Below are 16,612 nucleotides of genomic sequence, written 5' to 3' on the forward strand. Positions count from 1 at the left end.
CCAGGCTGAGAAGACTGAATCTGCAATAGGTAAGCAGCTTAGTGTGAAGAAATCAACTAAACACGTGTGAGATGTTATTTGTGTAATGTGTGTGTTCCATACAAAATTGTTTTTTACTTTCTTAATTTAACATTGTGTGAGCTCTAGTGTCCATTCTTAAAGGGGCCATGGTGTTCTTTTAACACAGCGCTGTAAACACAATGTTTGTGCTCAGTGACACATAACTCTTACACTACTTTCTTTTTCTTTTCAATCAATAATCTAGCAAGCCAGATATTATTGGCGGTGGGCCAATTTTGGCTTGCGGGCCACCAGTTGCCGACCACTGCTTTACGCTGTTCAATGTCTGATTTGCCGTTTAGTCCTATCAGAACTGCTGAGCTTGATGCCTTCTGGAAGCGTGCTCCATCAAAAATAGACCCAACAGTATGTTTAGCAGAGGGCCACGACAAGACGCTTCGGGGACGCTTCTGACAAGCGTTGCACATACCCGGTGTGAGCCGTGGACTAAAATGGCTACGATTAGCTCCAGAGGCCGCGGTGCACATAGACCCGGTGGCAATTGGCCTTTAGACAGAAAAGGGGAGGAACTTTAAAAGACTTATAAAAAAATAAATAAATAAAATGTAATATGGCATGGCTGGAAGAATGCCAGTAAATGTCTCTAAACTACATCCTGCTGACAAATTCACAGCATTGAGATGACTTCCAAACAACCTTCAACATATTACGCTACCTAAAAGCCAAAAATAACATCATACTTTATGAAAATAATTAAAAGGCTCTCTTCTGTGACAAGGTTTTCTTCTTCTGACTAATAATGAACAGAGTAACATTCAGTTGCATGTTGCCCAGCTTGTGACCAGTTCCTGACTCAACTGGTCCTGTTTACTGAAGACAATCCAGTTTTTTATAGGCGTGTTTGGTGGCTGCACACAGATTGTATAAAATTAGATATTTAAATTTTGAATTTATTTCAAACACAAACACTGCATGAGGCCGACGATGACCTCAGAAATAACTGCATCAGTCATACGCTCCTGTCACTAGTCTATAGGTTTCTTGCAGTTTTCTTTGGCTAGTCTCAGTCTGGACAGGATGTGTTTTTTGGGGAATTTAAGAGTAGTACACCCAAACTGGCTCACTCCTCCCGTATCTCCAGGGAGTTTTTCTCGTCTCTGGACCCAACTGCGCCAACCAGGTTTCCAACAGTACACGCTGTCATAGAACCGCGAGCCGTTTTCTCCACCCAACACGTAAATCCTCCGTTTCCACCTGGCCACACCCCCTGCTGCAATCCGCCGAGGCAATCCGGGGAAAACAACAGGACTTGGGGCACGGTCGCTCCCGCCACCTGCTCCCCCCCGCTGGTCTGCGCTGACCATCACTCCTCCCCCCGTGACCTCCCTTTCTACCCCAGACCCCCTGCCCTCTCTAAAAAACAGCACGCGGCCTGTAGCGTCCAAAGTCTCCAGGTTGGTGTAGTTTCCATCCAGGAACTTGGTGGTATCCCTCATGTATCCCCCAATGGCGCAGACTCCTCCTCGAACTGCCACGCCTCCAGCGAGGCAGGTGGCACCAGAGTCCAGCGCTACTCGAGTCCAGCAGTCTGTCATGGTATGATAAATAAGCACACCTGAGTGAACCACAGCCCGGTTCTGTTCGAGCGTGGTTCCACCCAGCAGGTAAAGTCGTCCTCGCAGTGCTGCACAGGCAAAGGCACGCAGTGGGAATGGTAACCGAGGCCCGGGCCCCCACTGAAGTGTAGAGAGCTCCAGGATCTCACTGGAGTCCAGTAGAGCTGAGCGGTTGCAGCCACCCAAGGCATAGAGCGACTCCCCACAACCCAGCAGACCTAGCATAGCACGCGGCTGGACCATGGCAGGTCGTGCTATCCACCTGTCTGACACGGCATCATACTCGTGCACTGCTGCAGACACAGAGCCTGTTCGCAGGATCCCGCCTGCTATGAACAGCCTGTCACCCACAGCTGTGCAGCCAGGGCTGACGAGTGACCCAAGTGCAGCCAACTTCTCCCACTTTCCAGTCCGAGGATCAAAGCAGTCCACTGTGTAGTCTCTTGAAGCTAAATTATCATCTTCCCGAGGCGTTAGGTCCACACAGACAATCTTTTTCTCAAACATGCCCTCCCGTGGTCTCAAAGGCCCCCCAAGGCCCTCTCCAGCTGCAGCAGGCCCCAGCTCCTGGCTCAGTCTTCGGCTCTCTTCCTGAGACAGCAGTCCAGGACGCAGGTGATGAAGGAGTGCCGGCATATGGGAGTAGCGATCCAAAGGCTGGTGTTCCGCCCAACGCCGTGCTGCGTCGTACACCTCCGCCTCAGAGTCCACGCCCAGGCGGTCGGAGCTCAGGAGGCTGCCTAAAGTACCGTGGTCGAGCAGGAGGAAGTCTTTCTGTCGGGCCACCCGGGGAAAGTGCTGGGCCACTAGCCGAAGGGAGGCCCGCAGCAAAAGCTGGTCATGATGAGAGCGAGCCAAAGAATACATCCCCAGACAGTTATCCACTGAGAGGTGCTCAAACAGAAACCTGAAAGGATTAGATAAATGGAAAAAAGGAATCAAAACAAGAGAGTTTAACATACACATGTGTTAATGACGCCATTTTTAAGCCTGTAAATTCTACCTGGAGCACAAGTCTTGAAGGGGCAAGACCTGAAGCCGATTGGCAGCCACAAACAGGTCCTCAGCGGTGTCCAGAGACAGTCCTGCCTCTCCAGTATACACAAACTGGATAACAGTTTCCATGACAGACGGCGTCACCTCCTCCAGTCGGATCTCGGTGAGGCGGGACTCAACCAGAGGGCTGGTGAACATGGCCCGGAAATATGGACTCACAGCCGCCAAAAGGACTCTGACAGGAGGGTGACAGCGGGGAGGAGAAAGAAAATACTTGTTTTCAGAGCTTTCAGAGCTAGTTTTAATCTGATCACAGAAAGTAGCTTGATAAATACATTTAATAATAACTTTAAAATAGTTGGTTGAAGACACCTGCCTAGTAGCTACTGTACAAGCCTGTGGGGACAGTCTTTGATCTGGTGTTGCTGCATTTGCTCAGGTCAAGGTTCAGCATCATTATGTGTCCAGAGAAGTCATTTTCGCACATGGATTAGCCACCATAAAGTCCAGACCTTAACTCCATTGAGAACCTTTACGATGTGCTGGCGAAGACTTTGCACAGTGCTTTGATTCCCCCATCATCACTACAAGATCTTGGTAAATCATTAACGCAACTAGGAAATAAATGTTGTGACACTGTACGATGGCACAGCAAGCGCTTGCTGTAATCAAAGCTAAAGGCGGTTGGATGAAATATAAGCGTATGTGCCTTTCCTTTTGGACGGGTAGACATGGCTGTAGGTACCTTTGATGACACCAAAGTCTGGGCCTCGGTTATTTTTCCACTATGTATGTAATAAAATGTATAAGATAAATGCTTTTGAGCTACGTGGTTATCTGAGAAGGCCAGTTAGCAGTGATGTGTGGACTGATGATTCCTTCCATACCAACTGTTTATATTCTAATATAAACTAAACTATTTATATCTTAGAACTTATTACCAATCTAATCTCATTTCCATACTAATAATTATAGTTAACATGAACACAGTGGAAAGTAACTGTCAGGATAGGCAGGAACTTCTTCTTCTGTCTGCCACTGTCACATGCAAAGCATGCATCGCAGTGCTGCTCATTCATTGCTCAGTGATCAATCAATCCGAAGCGTTGGAGATATTTCAGCTCCACAAACAGCAAAGACTTGCAGTTTGATGTGTGGGAAAACCACAAAACTCCTTAATTATCTGAAACTCAATCAGAACACAGAAGCAGTGGTGATGATGTGATGATGAGGTGATTTGAAGAGGAGAAAGACATGTGCTGCTATAGGGCGAGACAGACATTACTCTGGAATCTTTTGGTGCTCCAGGAAGATACAATCCACATACAGAGGGAAAAGAAGTGGAGCTGTTGGAAACATGTAACACTGTTGGTGAATTTTGGTAAAGTAACTTCCATCTATCTGCTAGGTTCAGGTTTTTGTGCTGATAATCAAGCAGGAGTTCCTTGCTATCTTTCCCATTTTGTTCAAATGTGAAGTAATAAATATGGTTATGATATGAGTAATTAGATATGTAAATGCTAGAGTAAAAAGCTGCATGAGTTCAGTATGGAGTGATATGTTAATATGGACATAGCAATATGTTTCTGAGATCAACTCACATCATTTCAACAGGCTGGTTGTCAGCAGAGTGGATCATTACATAGATGTGACATTACAATATTCAATACTGAGAATAAAACAGTCACTGTGAGCTTTAAAAGAAAAATAAACATCTGATAAGATAGTCGATGACATTGCTCTCATTTTTAAAAAGAGAGAAAGAGAGACAGAGTATTTTGTTATTCCAGACAAGGCAAACTAAGGACGGTGTAGTTAACTTTAAACATTTTTAACACACTTTGGCAGGAACGATGGGGGAGGAAATGGGTAGTTCAGTTGGGAGGTAGAGAGCGAAAAGAAAAAAGAATAGATGGAGAAAAGAGACAGGTAGTGGGATAGAGCAAGTAGTTTGTGTGAAACACAATTTCCTTCCAATATAAATAGATTCTGGTCTTCATTTTGTTCTCTTTAGATGTATAGGCGATACTGGCCGGTGGACTTCAGCATTTCTAAAACCCTGGGTATGGCCATTCAACAGTGACTGGCATGCTTGTTTTGGTATGAACTGCAGAGTGAGATACCTGTGACACATGAACTTCTTCCCCTCAACAAGCAGAGTCACATCACACAGCTGCTGAGCATCCAGGAGCTGCTTTAGTCCTAAAAATACACACATGGAAGGAGAGATAAGGTGGAGAAAACGGACCAGAAAACTACACCTCAGCAGTTGTCTCTCTCACCATGTGTAATGTAGTCCCCCAATGGGGTCGTGCTGTCATCAGGGAAGTCTTCTTCTTCAGAGTCGCTGTCCGACAGAGGCTCCCCTCCTCCCCCATCCCCGTCCTGCCATGGCTGGGGGCGCCAGGTGACTGTGCCCCCCCGCACAGCATTCATCTGAGCAGCAATGGACACATACATCATGCACTTTTCTTTCGTTTCTAGTCAGAAAACAGGTTCTACATATTAGGTTCAGGTTATAAATAGACTTATGACACATATGACCCAGATAATACGAGAAATACTGTGATCTAGCAAAAGATTTTGATAGCATACTAGTTTTAGTGTCAGTTTCATTCTAATATTCTTTCAGCAAGCTATTATTAACGCCTTAGACATTTCCTATAAGTCTGGCTGCAGCAAATGACACAAACTCTAGTTGAATTATCGGATATATCATCAGATAAAAGACTGGATATTTAGCTTTCTTTACCTTTGCTCTTCTTCTAGTTTCCACCGTGAAAGCTGACTGGGTCTCACTCTGTGGGAATTGTTGAGGCAGTTTGAAGTAAACCACTGTAAGCAGGTGTAATGTTTCCTAACAGACACTCGGACGCATTTGGTTATCAGAGTCCACCGGGCGAAGCTGGAAGGCTCGCCCCGGCCTGTGGTGAAGCCGCGTCAGGCTACTCGCTGCTCACCCAGCCCGGTGCACACCATCACCACTAACAAACGGACCAAAATAGCAGAAAAAGAAGCACTGTATCCTCTATGAAAACACGTCTCTTTGTAACGCATATCGCTCCACCATAACAGTGTGTCCACGCGCCCGACTTGGTCGTAAAACGATGAAAAGCAGGGGTTTTATGGGTGAAGATAAGGACTCTGTTCAGCTTCTGTCGGCCGCACTTGTTATGTCTGAACCGGATTACCGCAACGTTAAACTTCCGCTCATGTGATTGGCTGAACTTTGACTCGTGACGATTATTTGGGGCTGAACTGTTTTCAGTCTCATAGAAATGTTAATTAAAAGATTTAACAAAACGAGTAATGCACTCAATTTTGTGTGATATATGTGACATAAAATACGTCAGTTTCAATTTATTTTTTTACTTTATTTTTATTCATTGTTCTATTCGTGTTGCATTCAGTACAGACTAGGACAATCTCCGCCAAAACATGTCGGAAAAGATAATAGATAATGGTAAAGGTAAAGAAATATTAATTAATCACCGTGCTAATCTGTTAGCCTAATTTTCACATTTAAACACATATTCAGACATATAAACGCAAGACGCGAACGAAGAACTGACAACGAGCCTCATATGAGCATGGTTTTAATTATTCCTGCATTCCTTAAAAGCAACACCAGTCACTTGACCAACATGGCGACCTGCATAGGCATGGTTACAAGAGTTGGAGCTATTACATTTACTCTACTACAGCCGATAACCAGACGATGTTCAAAGCGGAGGATAAACGTGTTCATCTCGCAACGCTTTTCGCATGTAGCCCGAAGCAGTTTGTACGAGCATGTCCGTGAAGGTTACAGCGACAAGCCGGAGCTGGACATGAGAGCCGTGTGTGAGGAGACCGACAAAGTCATCGCTAATGTGGAAAGCAGGAAGGGGGACCTGCGAGGGGACGATGTCAGGAAGATTGTAAGTAACCTAGTTGGCGATTTATATACAGTATCTCAGAGAAGTAAGGACACTGCTCACACTTTTGCAAATATTTTATTATATCTTTTCATGGGAAATGAAACTTTGACATACAGGACACCAAACTATAAAAACTAAACTTTGATATTCTGGATGTCAGAGTTTAATTTCTATAGTGTTGTCCCATGAAAACATATAAAGAAATATTACCAAAAATGTGAAGGGTGTAGTCACTTCTTTGAGATACTGTGCATGTATGTATGTATGTATGTGTGTGTGTGTGTGTGTGTGTGTGTGTGTGTGTATATATATAGATATATATATATCTATATATATATATATATAGATATATATATATTGTGTGTGTGTGTGTGTATATATATATGTGTGTGTGTATATAAAATGTATAATATAGTGATAAAAGTAGTTTTTTTTGTTATATTGATGCAAGGCAGCTCTAATATAATTTGCATACTCTAGTATATTTTAGTAGCATTGCTCTACTTTCTTTTTGATCCTATTGATTGCATGTATGTGTTTGCATCGTAGGTGTGTGTGTGGCAGGAGCTCCAAGCAGTAAGGACAGAAATCTCTGAGCTGGAAAAGGACAAGAAATGCATCAGTGAGACAGTCAAAGCACTAGTGGTGAGTAATTGATATTATATCATTGGTCATGGATATAAGAATCAGAATAATTTAGAATCAGAATAATTTATTTAGCCAAGTCTGTATGCACAAACAAGGAATTTGACTTTGGTTAATTTTGCTTTCATTGTACTTTCAGCACAAAAAGTAAGAATAATACAAAATAAAAGCAAATTAAAATTAGAAAATAGAAGCAGTATAGATATAAATATAAACAACATTAACATAATGTTTACATAGTATTTTTACAGGTTAAGGTAGTGCAGGTATGTGCAAGTATGTGCAAATATGCCTCAGTGTGAGTAAGATGCTTAAAATAGAAACTAAATTACATAAAATCTTAGTTTTCAATCAAAGCTTTCTTAATTATTTCCTTTAACTTGTCTTCTGTTATCACAATTTGTAAAAGAATAATAATTTTCCCATACAGAGCAAGAAGGACAAAAAGGCTCTTCTTAATGTAAGTTCAACCTTGCAACGCCATTTCTTATTTACTGTATTCAAGATTCAAGATCTTTGTCATTATGAGTTATTCAGTGTTTACATTCTTACTTTGTACCATTATATACTTGGTAATTCGAAGCATGTGCACTTCCTTTTTTCCACATTTTTCATGTCCAAGAAAAAATCTGAAATCACTTATTCTGCAGCTTCCAGAGTACACCCAAGCCCTGCAGAAGGGTCGGGAGGTCCGCAACAGGCTGAATGAGCTCTACCTCAGAGAGACTGAACTGGATCAGGAACACTACAGCCGAGCACTTAGACTGCCCAACACCACCCACCCCGACGTGGTGAGGACACACTCCCACTTTGTCCCGAGCATCTCAGTAGAAATTTGCTATGAAAAGTCTGTAGTTAAAATGTTCTCTTGACTTTTTAGCCAGTTGGAGATGAGAGCCAAGCCAGGGTGGTGGAGTTTGTTGGACAGAAAGCAGGTGACTGATGGGATGTGAAGTGTGTCTCAATATGTTTAACAGGCTTTATTCTCAGATGGGTTTTGGTTAATTCCAACATATTTTTTTTCTGCAGAGTTTGACTTCAAACCAAGAGGCCACGTAGAGCTGGGGGAGGAGTTGGGTCTCATCAGACAGAGGTGAGGATGACTCTGCTTGTTGTTACTCTTACATGAGTGGGGATGTTTACACTCCGTGTGTCTTCTGCTGCAGGCATCTTTCTCACATCTCAGGCCACAGGTCCTACTATCTGAGGGGAGTGGGAGCCAGACTTCAAACTGCACTCCAGAACTTCACCCTTGACACTCTGCAGCGACGGGTAAGGTTGTGTTTGAAAATTATCAGTATGATCTCTGCAAAAGGAAAATGTGTTACCATCTTTTAACGTGGTAAAGAGTAAAACTTGAGTTTTCCTCTTGACACCTGCAGGGCTTCATTCCCATGGTTGTGCCTGACATGCTGAAGGGTGCAGTATTTGTGAGTACAAGATCCCTGTTCCACTGTTAAAGAATATTACTTCATCACATTCAATACTTTTGAATATTATTAATAAGCTATTTAGTGGTGTGCAGACCAAGTGAAAGATTTTATATCGATACGTTACTGCATGTAATGCTTACTCCAGAATCAAAGTGGATGGAAATTTCACAAAAAATACAGTCTTTCAACTTGAAAAACTTTAAAGTTCAGGCATGAATTTCTGCATTTTACCATAATTTATTCAACATCCCACCATTTCAGCTCATTCAAACAGAGCATTTCAGTTTAACCTTTTACATTTTTGCACAATTCCTCAACTTACACCATTGTGGAAAGACTAGAGCGCATTACTTCACCATGGGGAAAAAATAGTTTGCTTCTGCCCAAGCCTGTACTGTGTGACTGGATAGTCTGGTGGGTAAAGAGGATGACTATGGATCCTGAGCTCACAGGTTTAAAACCAGTCACAGCCATTAAGCCATAAGAACTCTTCAGTCCTCCTTTAAATTGTCTGTTCTTCTTTAAGTAGTTATAATCATTCTTTGTAGTTTTCAGTAGTAAAATAATCAGCTTTTTTTCCACCATCTTCAGCCTTTGTGCATTCCTTTTGGGGTGGCAATGACTCGGGTGGTAGAGTGGGTTGTCCAGTGATTGCAAGGTTGGCGGTTTGATTCCCACTCCCCCAGTCATCTGTCGTTGTGTCCTTGGGCAAGATACCTCACCCTCCTTGCCTCCAGTGTTGGCATCGCTGGTGTATGAATATGGATATGAATGTTCGGTGATGGTCGGAGAGGTCGTAGGCGCGGATTGGCTGCCATGTTTCTGTCAGTGTGCCTCAGGGCAGCTGTGGTTACATACGTAGCTTACCATCACCTGGTATGAGTGAGGAGTGAATGAATCATGGATAAAATGTAAAGCGCTTTGGGTGCCTTGAAAAGCACTATATAATGTAATCTATTATTATTATTATTATTATTATTATTATTATTATTATTATTATTATTATTATTATTATTATAGTTTAATAATTTAGCATTAACACATTCACACGTGCTGTTATGCCATAACAGCAATTTTCTAGTATCAACTGGTGTTATTTTATACATCCGCAGAGAACCTAGGTCCGCATTATTTACCAGCCGGGAGACCCAGCAGCGACCCAGGTGGGGGGTGTTTACTCTTCATTTATTAACCGGGTGGTCAGCGTGGGCATCAGCTGGGTGACCCGCTCAGATCCAACGGCTTGTTTGGCGAGAGCGCCTCTTTTAAACCCATATTATAAAGCCTCTTTCCACAGGGAAACGCTTTCCTCCCCATTTAAATGGCAAACTCCTCCTCTGCCACTCGTCATCACTTCTCCCGTGTCACCGCCTGGCAGAGGGTAAAGGAGCGGACCCCCTGATTACTCACCTTTACAATGAGGTATAACTTGGAAGGATCGTGCTTCTGTGGAATGAATAACACAGCTGCAGTTTTCTCCTGTTGGTATTTGCTCTTCTTGAGAGAAGTGCTGCCAGTTATGCGTCAGTCACAGATGAATGACTGTGGTGATCCCATATCTCCAGAATGTGGGACTTAACTCCATCTTTCAGGATGACCCCACCTGTCCAGGATCATCACAGAGTACCTCCAGCATTTGGGAGTGGAGCGGATGGATTGGCCTGCCATGAGTCCAGACCTCAGCAACGCCTGGTTGAGGAACAGGATGCCATCCCACAGCTAAATGTGACCAGGCTGGTGACCAGCATGAGGTGCCATGCTGCGTATGGATTTTCCACACACTACTGAGGTCCCTGACTGTGCAAAATGTAAAAATGGCCAATGTATGTTGTTTTTTTCCCAGTTTACTGTGGGAGAGTGCAACCATCCGATCAACCAAGCAAATCTGAACAACAACGAACACCAACAGGAGAATATTACAGGGAATTGTGGCACATTTTGTGGGATGTACTACCTTCACATTTAGATGTGTTGCTCATTCCACAGAAGCACAATTCTTACAAGTTATACTGTACCTCATTGTAAAACTAATCAGTGACTGTTCAGGCTTTCCAACGATGTATAATACAACACCTATTATTAGGGGAGAAATAATAAAAAAAAAAAACACACACATTTCCTACTTTTTGTGCAAAGTTTATAATAAACCATCTCTGATCTGTGTTAGGGGGCATCACTATGTCTGACAGGGCCTGGCTATTGGTTTTGTATTTATGTGGTTGATGCCTCCATCTTTACTTCTCCAAGTGTACCTTTTGTCATTCTGAGCCCCCCCCCCCAAAAAAAACTACTCAATCTTTGTTTCATTTGATCAAAATTATCCACATTTGCGTTTATTCTCTGTTTAAAATGGATCTTCTGTCTTTTTGTTCTAGAAACCATGAACCTTTCACCATATCTCCTATAGGATGCAACCACACACAGGGCTGGGTTTTAATCTGTCATCTGTTTCTTCTGCTCCCAGGAGGGCTGTGGGATGCAACCCAATGCCCATCGCTCTCAGGTCTATTCACTGGACCCAGCTCGCTTCCAGGACCTCAACCTGGCGGGAACTGGAGAGGTTGGTGTGGCAGGTGAGAATACTCTTCTCTACACCATCAGAATCAATTTCCTTGCACCAATAAATAACTAATATTGGTAACTAAGGATAACTAATAATCACTTTTAACAAATGTTCTCACAGCTTAGTGAGTCATGCATAAATTACTGTACTATTTAAGAAAAGCATGTGTTCGTCTTCTTCAGGTTATTTCATGGATCACGCAGTAAACTGGAAGGACCTTCCCGTCAGGTTAGAAGCAGCCCTCACTCTCAGCTGGCTGTAGATAGAGTAGTGTTGGTGTAATTGTAACTAACTCAAGCTATCATCTGTCACTGCAGGACGGTGTGTAGCAGCACCTGCTACCGAGCGGAGACAGACACTGGCAGGGAGACATGGGGCCTCTACAGAGTTCATCACTTCAATAAGGTCAAACTGGTGGCAACACACAGATGCACACATCGATTTAGTTGGATTTACTTAGTCCAGCTTTTTTTTCTTTTAAAATAAACTGAATAGGAAGCTATAAAAGATGTGCAGGCAGTCCCGGCAGAAGGACACAGCAGCAGGTCGGGCAATTGATCGCTGTGGGCGACATTTTTCAAGTGAAATTCGAATTTATAAGAGGACAAATTCCAGTTCAATAATCCAATATCTGGCCCATGTTGAAGCAGATTAATTATAGAATACAGTTCAAATAAGTATTTTCCTCTACTTAAAAAAAACACAAAATTTTGCCAACACTTAAAATCGTATCAAGTACAAATCAGCTGTAACACGACAGATTTAACAGAAAATAGAACATTTAATTTATAAATAACAAAGTCCGTCCAGTCATTTCAACCAGTAATACACTTTATAATGAAATGGCAGACTGTCTGAGGCTGAGATCTCTTAATCAAAAACCTGAACAGCGATATGAGAGAGACATTCAGATCCATGGATAAAATGACACAAAACAAGACAAACGCTCAGCACAGTACAGATGTTTTCATCATGCTCTAGCCACACAATCTTCTACGTCCCAGTGAAAAAGGAAACACGGAGGAACACTCGGTTACTAACCTGTACAAGTTTACACAAGTTCATGTTAGAGAAAGGCAACTAGAGCTCATCCAAACTGTTGCATGTTTTGCAAATTCAACTTTGTAATCAAAGAAACATCTGCAGCAGACTCCGGACTGAGTTTAATCCAGCTGCAGATAATTCCTCGAGAGGCAGAAGACGAGGAGGGACATGCACCTGTGGTTGCATGCAGACTTTGCAACACTGCTCATGGTTGTGCTGCATCACCGCTGAAGCTCACAGGTGCTGGCCAAAATGTATTAGTTTAGCTTGTAACGGAGTAAAGTACCATAAGGTAACAGAAACTGAGTTATTTTATTTAAAGAGTAACGCATTACTACCCAACACTGAAGGCATGACACTTAACACGTGTTCCTTTCTTCATGTTATCATTGGACCACTTTTTATGTCCATTGTCCAAAGGTATCAGTCTGCTACTACTTCATTGGAGCTAGCCAATGACTTCGCACCAAATATTGCGATAAAGGATGCATTTTGTTTGATCATTACACGCACACACAGATTAAATATACAAACACGCACACAACTTGCAAAACACTCAAGAGATAAGTTTTTTCAATGCTGAAAAAGCACTAATTCTACTCGTGATGATTTAGTACCACTATAAAAATAACTGTTAAACGATTATAAATGAAAGTGATATTTAAAAGTATATAAAAATGCTGGATGGGAGGGCCTGGCTTTGCCCACTGGGGCCCTCCCGTAGCGCCGGGTGTGTGTGCAGGGCATTCAGATAATTGTTGGGTTGCATTAACCGGTGTCTTGCCGGATGTACTGACGAGCTTTGTGACTGACTGTGTTGATTCAGGTGGAGATGTTTGGAGTGACGGCTGATGAGACGGGAGAGGAGAGCTCTAAACTGCTGGAGGAGTTTGTCTCTTTGCAAAAGGAGATCTTTTCTGGTCTGGAGCTACACTACCGGTGAAGGCACACTACCGTACAATCTCCCAAGGAAATCTGAGGCGTTTTCATCATTAACTTATTGGAGATGCTACTTCTGACCTTCAGACCTGCAGTGACTTGTTAGATTCTTACCCACCTTGTCTCTATCTGGTCTGTTTTCTGTCAGAGTGCTGGACATGCCGACTCAGGAACTGGGTCCGCCAGCACACAGAAAGTATGATATCGAAGCCTGGATGCCTGGGAGGGGTAGCTATGGAGAGGTCAGCTATTCTCTGCTTCATAATTCAAATATAAAGTAAATCATTGAAATCAAGCTGATCTGATGAGTGGACACAAACATTCTGTCAGTGATGCAGATTTTTGAGGAGCTCTCTGTGTGTCAGATTTCCAGTGCCTCCAACTGTACAGACTACCAGAGCAGACGCCTCAACATCCTGTATGAGAGGGAGGACGGCAGCCTGCAGTACGCCCACACGGTAAGGCTGCAGATGGGGAAGCACTGACCTCTCTGATTACAGCAGTATTCCACCTCCATAATGTATGTTGTTGTTGTTTCTGGTTTTTTTTCCCCTTCAATGTAGGTGAATGCGACAGCATGCGCCATTCCCCGAACAGTTATCGCCATCCTGGAGACTCACCAGACCAAAGTAAGACGCCAACAGGCCATGCGTAGATAGGGCTTCCTGAAAACATGAATACAAAATGTTTGTTATTACAGATAATGATGAATGTCAGTTATTTAAGTTTTGTTGTTGTGCCTAGGCTCTCTTAGTCACAAATATGACCACAACACCTCCCACGTCATTTTTGGTTTTTATGTCTTAAAAATGTGTTTTAGTCAAAGTCAGCTTTATTGTCAACCCACTATATAAACGGGACATACAGAGGGTCGAAATTTGCTCTTCCCCACGGTTTAAATGAGAAATATTTAAAATAAAAAATATAGAAATACAAAAATATAAAACACAATGTACAAAGTTTACAATAATATGCAGTAATATACAAACAACACATTATACAGTATATGTATCGTAGTTACATATAGTTCAATACATATTTTAGTAGGATTTTTTTAATTCAATATCACTTTTAAATAAGTAATAAATATATTTTTAGTCTAATATGTCCAAACATTTAGCTTTAACGTCCAGATGTTTTAAATACAGCTCTGGGGAAAAAGGAGACTTCTTAAATCAGCTTCTCTGGGTAAAATTAAATTCCTTCTTAAGCTCATCTCATTCTGCTTAATGAGGACCACAAAGAGACAGTCTGGTAGAGGATGAAAACAAATTAGGACTGAAAGAGAGGCTGATGATCAAGTGACCTTCAAACATGGAGGCAAACAGACTGGGGTGAAGTCCACAGCGAGAACAACTGGAAACCAGCTCCTACCGACAGGAAGTCATGAAAAGCCAGAAAAAAATCTTCATCAAGCAAAGAAGAGTCAGACTGAGGTTTGAAAAAGATCTCAGGAACTGGACTTTAGAAGACTGGAGTAAGGTGATCTTCTCTGATGAGTCTGACCTGCTCGTCGTCTGATTAGACCAGGGGTAGACGACTCCGGCCCTCGACAGCTGCAGTCAAGGGGCAAGGCTGGAATCGTACAGATGTGTTTGTGAAGGATGCATTAATAAACTCATTTTATTTATTTAACCTTTATTCTACCAGGAAAAAACTTTAAAAACAGTTGGAATGTTGGAATAACAAGCGCCAGAAAACACAATACGTGTCCGGTTTCCTTGTTTGTGTTTCTTGTAAGTTGTTCCAGTCATTTGATGCAGCAAATGAAAAAGACAATTGTCCAAAACGAGACTTGGTTTTGAGGATGTGTAGCATGAAAAGATGTAAAGACTGTTGTATTTGGCCATTGGTACCTGGTGCAGAAGCTGATCTTAGGGTTTTTTAGATGAGAGTGAACCAGTGTATATTACGGTGAGTATCTAAGGAGGGTCCTAGAAAAACATTCCTTACGGTGAGACTGTGTTCCTCAACCCTGGATCAGTACAATGCTCCATGTCACACAGCCATGATGGTCACAAGCCATCGAGCAAAACTGGAGGGTTTGATTTTTACAGAAATAGTGGTATTAAGTGTTCCAATAGTGATACGAAAAACTGCTGAAGAGCAAGCTAAAACTCCTGAAAGCTGTGGTTATAAATCAGGGTTATTCCACCAAATACTGATTTCTAAATGTTATTTATTGTAAATGTTGTTATGGAAGTCTAAAAGTTATGCTCTAAAGAACAGTAGCTTCATTTGGAAATTAGGCAAAATATTCTCAGCATTTCACAAAAAATGAAAAAAACAGTTCAGTTCCCCAATACTTGGATCTATAAAAGATAAAAGCTGAGAAATTGACCATTTTGTGGTATTCTTTTTTTTTATTCAGGATCTAAACCATCCTTTTCAAAGAATCAGTTTATTCTTCCAATAAAACACACCCCTGCCAGGTACTTGTGGCATGTAAGTGGTTTCTACTAGTAACTACTGTCTTTCAGAATATCTTCATACTGATTCTCATGTAATCCTGAAGCTAGCGTTGCAGTTTCCACCATATAACAGGATGGTTTTACATATTCCTGTGTCAGCGGTGAGATAAAAATGAGAAAAGGAGGGAAAATTACTCGTATTGTACAGACACATCACACCAGATCCTAAATTTGATCCAAAGTCATCATCAGGTCTTTAAAGTGCTTCGCTTTATTGGGTGGAAGTTTTTTTTTTTTGCTTTACTGGTGTGTCTCCATCTCCTCAGAACGGAACGGTGAGCGTCCCCCGAGCCCTGCAGCCTTATTTGGGTCTAGAAGTGATTGAAAAGCCAAAGTATACTCCCCTGAAATACATCGGACCCAACCAGCACACCCGCCCACCAAGGCCTGCTCCTAAGACCAGATGAGACTCGTAAGTGGACTGTGCTGACACCAGCCGAGGTCCACTCACGTCTGAGGTGGAAACCAGCTCACTGATAACACTCCGGAGTTGGAGAGAAAAGAAATACTTAATAAACAATGGAGTCATATTTATTGAATGTCCTGTTACCTCAAATATAATATAACCAAACATACTTGAACTCAGCAGGAATCAGATGAAAATCTCTCAGTTTATCACCTGTGTAAATATACATATATATATATATATATATATATATATATATATATATATATATATATGTTCTCTCAAATGAGATGGAAATCATGAATGTTAGTCTGATGGTCTCTTGAGAAATTTAAAGATACAACAATGAGAAAAATTAAAGTAAGTATATATTTTGTCTCATATAGTTTGCCGTCAGTGGTTTCCTTGAAAGTTAAACAAATATTTAGACAGCAACACTGTCATTCCATTCATATCCAGAACCATGGTCGGGTTGGAAGGGTTTAGGAATGGAAGGTCCTTATTGTGTAGAACCCACTTATTCTGGGCTTAAAGAAGCACTGCTAAACTTTATCAGAT

The 16,612-nt window shown here is 42.0% G+C and overlaps 2 protein-coding genes across 2 annotated transcripts; one reads left to right on the top strand and one right to left on the bottom strand.

Moving 5' to 3' along the window:
• Positions 1-251: 251 nt before the first annotated feature.
• si:dkey-260j18.2 (uncharacterized protein LOC325231 homolog) lies at positions 252-5,862 on the bottom strand. Its single transcript, XM_041995798.1, has 5 exons — positions 5,386-5,862; positions 4,916-5,069; positions 4,757-4,835; positions 2,641-2,868; positions 252-2,544 (listed from the first exon to the last, which is right to left on the bottom strand). The coding sequence occupies exons 2-5, from the start codon at positions 5,067-5,069 to the stop codon at positions 1,047-1,049; spliced, it is 1,959 nt and encodes a 652-aa protein (XP_041851732.1). The 5' UTR covers positions 5,386-5,862; the 3' UTR covers positions 252-1,046.
• Positions 5,863-6,128: 266 nt separating this feature from the next.
• Positions 6,129-16,176, top strand: sars2 (seryl-tRNA synthetase 2, mitochondrial). The gene is made up of 16 exons (XM_041995398.1): positions 6,129-6,553; positions 7,103-7,198; positions 7,629-7,658; positions 7,849-7,989; positions 8,079-8,133; positions 8,228-8,291; positions 8,365-8,470; positions 8,581-8,628; positions 11,096-11,204; positions 11,377-11,422; positions 11,512-11,599; positions 13,065-13,177; positions 13,326-13,419; positions 13,543-13,635; positions 13,741-13,806; positions 15,915-16,176. Exons 1-16 carry the CDS (start codon positions 6,218-6,220, stop codon positions 16,053-16,055), a joined length of 1,626 nt encoding a protein of 541 aa, XP_041851332.1. The 5' UTR covers positions 6,129-6,217; the 3' UTR covers positions 16,056-16,176.
• Positions 16,177-16,612: the final 436 nt, after the last annotated feature.

The sequence above is a fragment of the Melanotaenia boesemani genome, chromosome 9, assembly GCF_017639745.1.
Source record: "Melanotaenia boesemani isolate fMelBoe1 chromosome 9, fMelBoe1.pri, whole genome shotgun sequence".
Classification (NCBI taxonomy): domain Eukaryota; kingdom Metazoa; phylum Chordata; class Actinopteri; order Atheriniformes; family Melanotaeniidae; genus Melanotaenia; species Melanotaenia boesemani.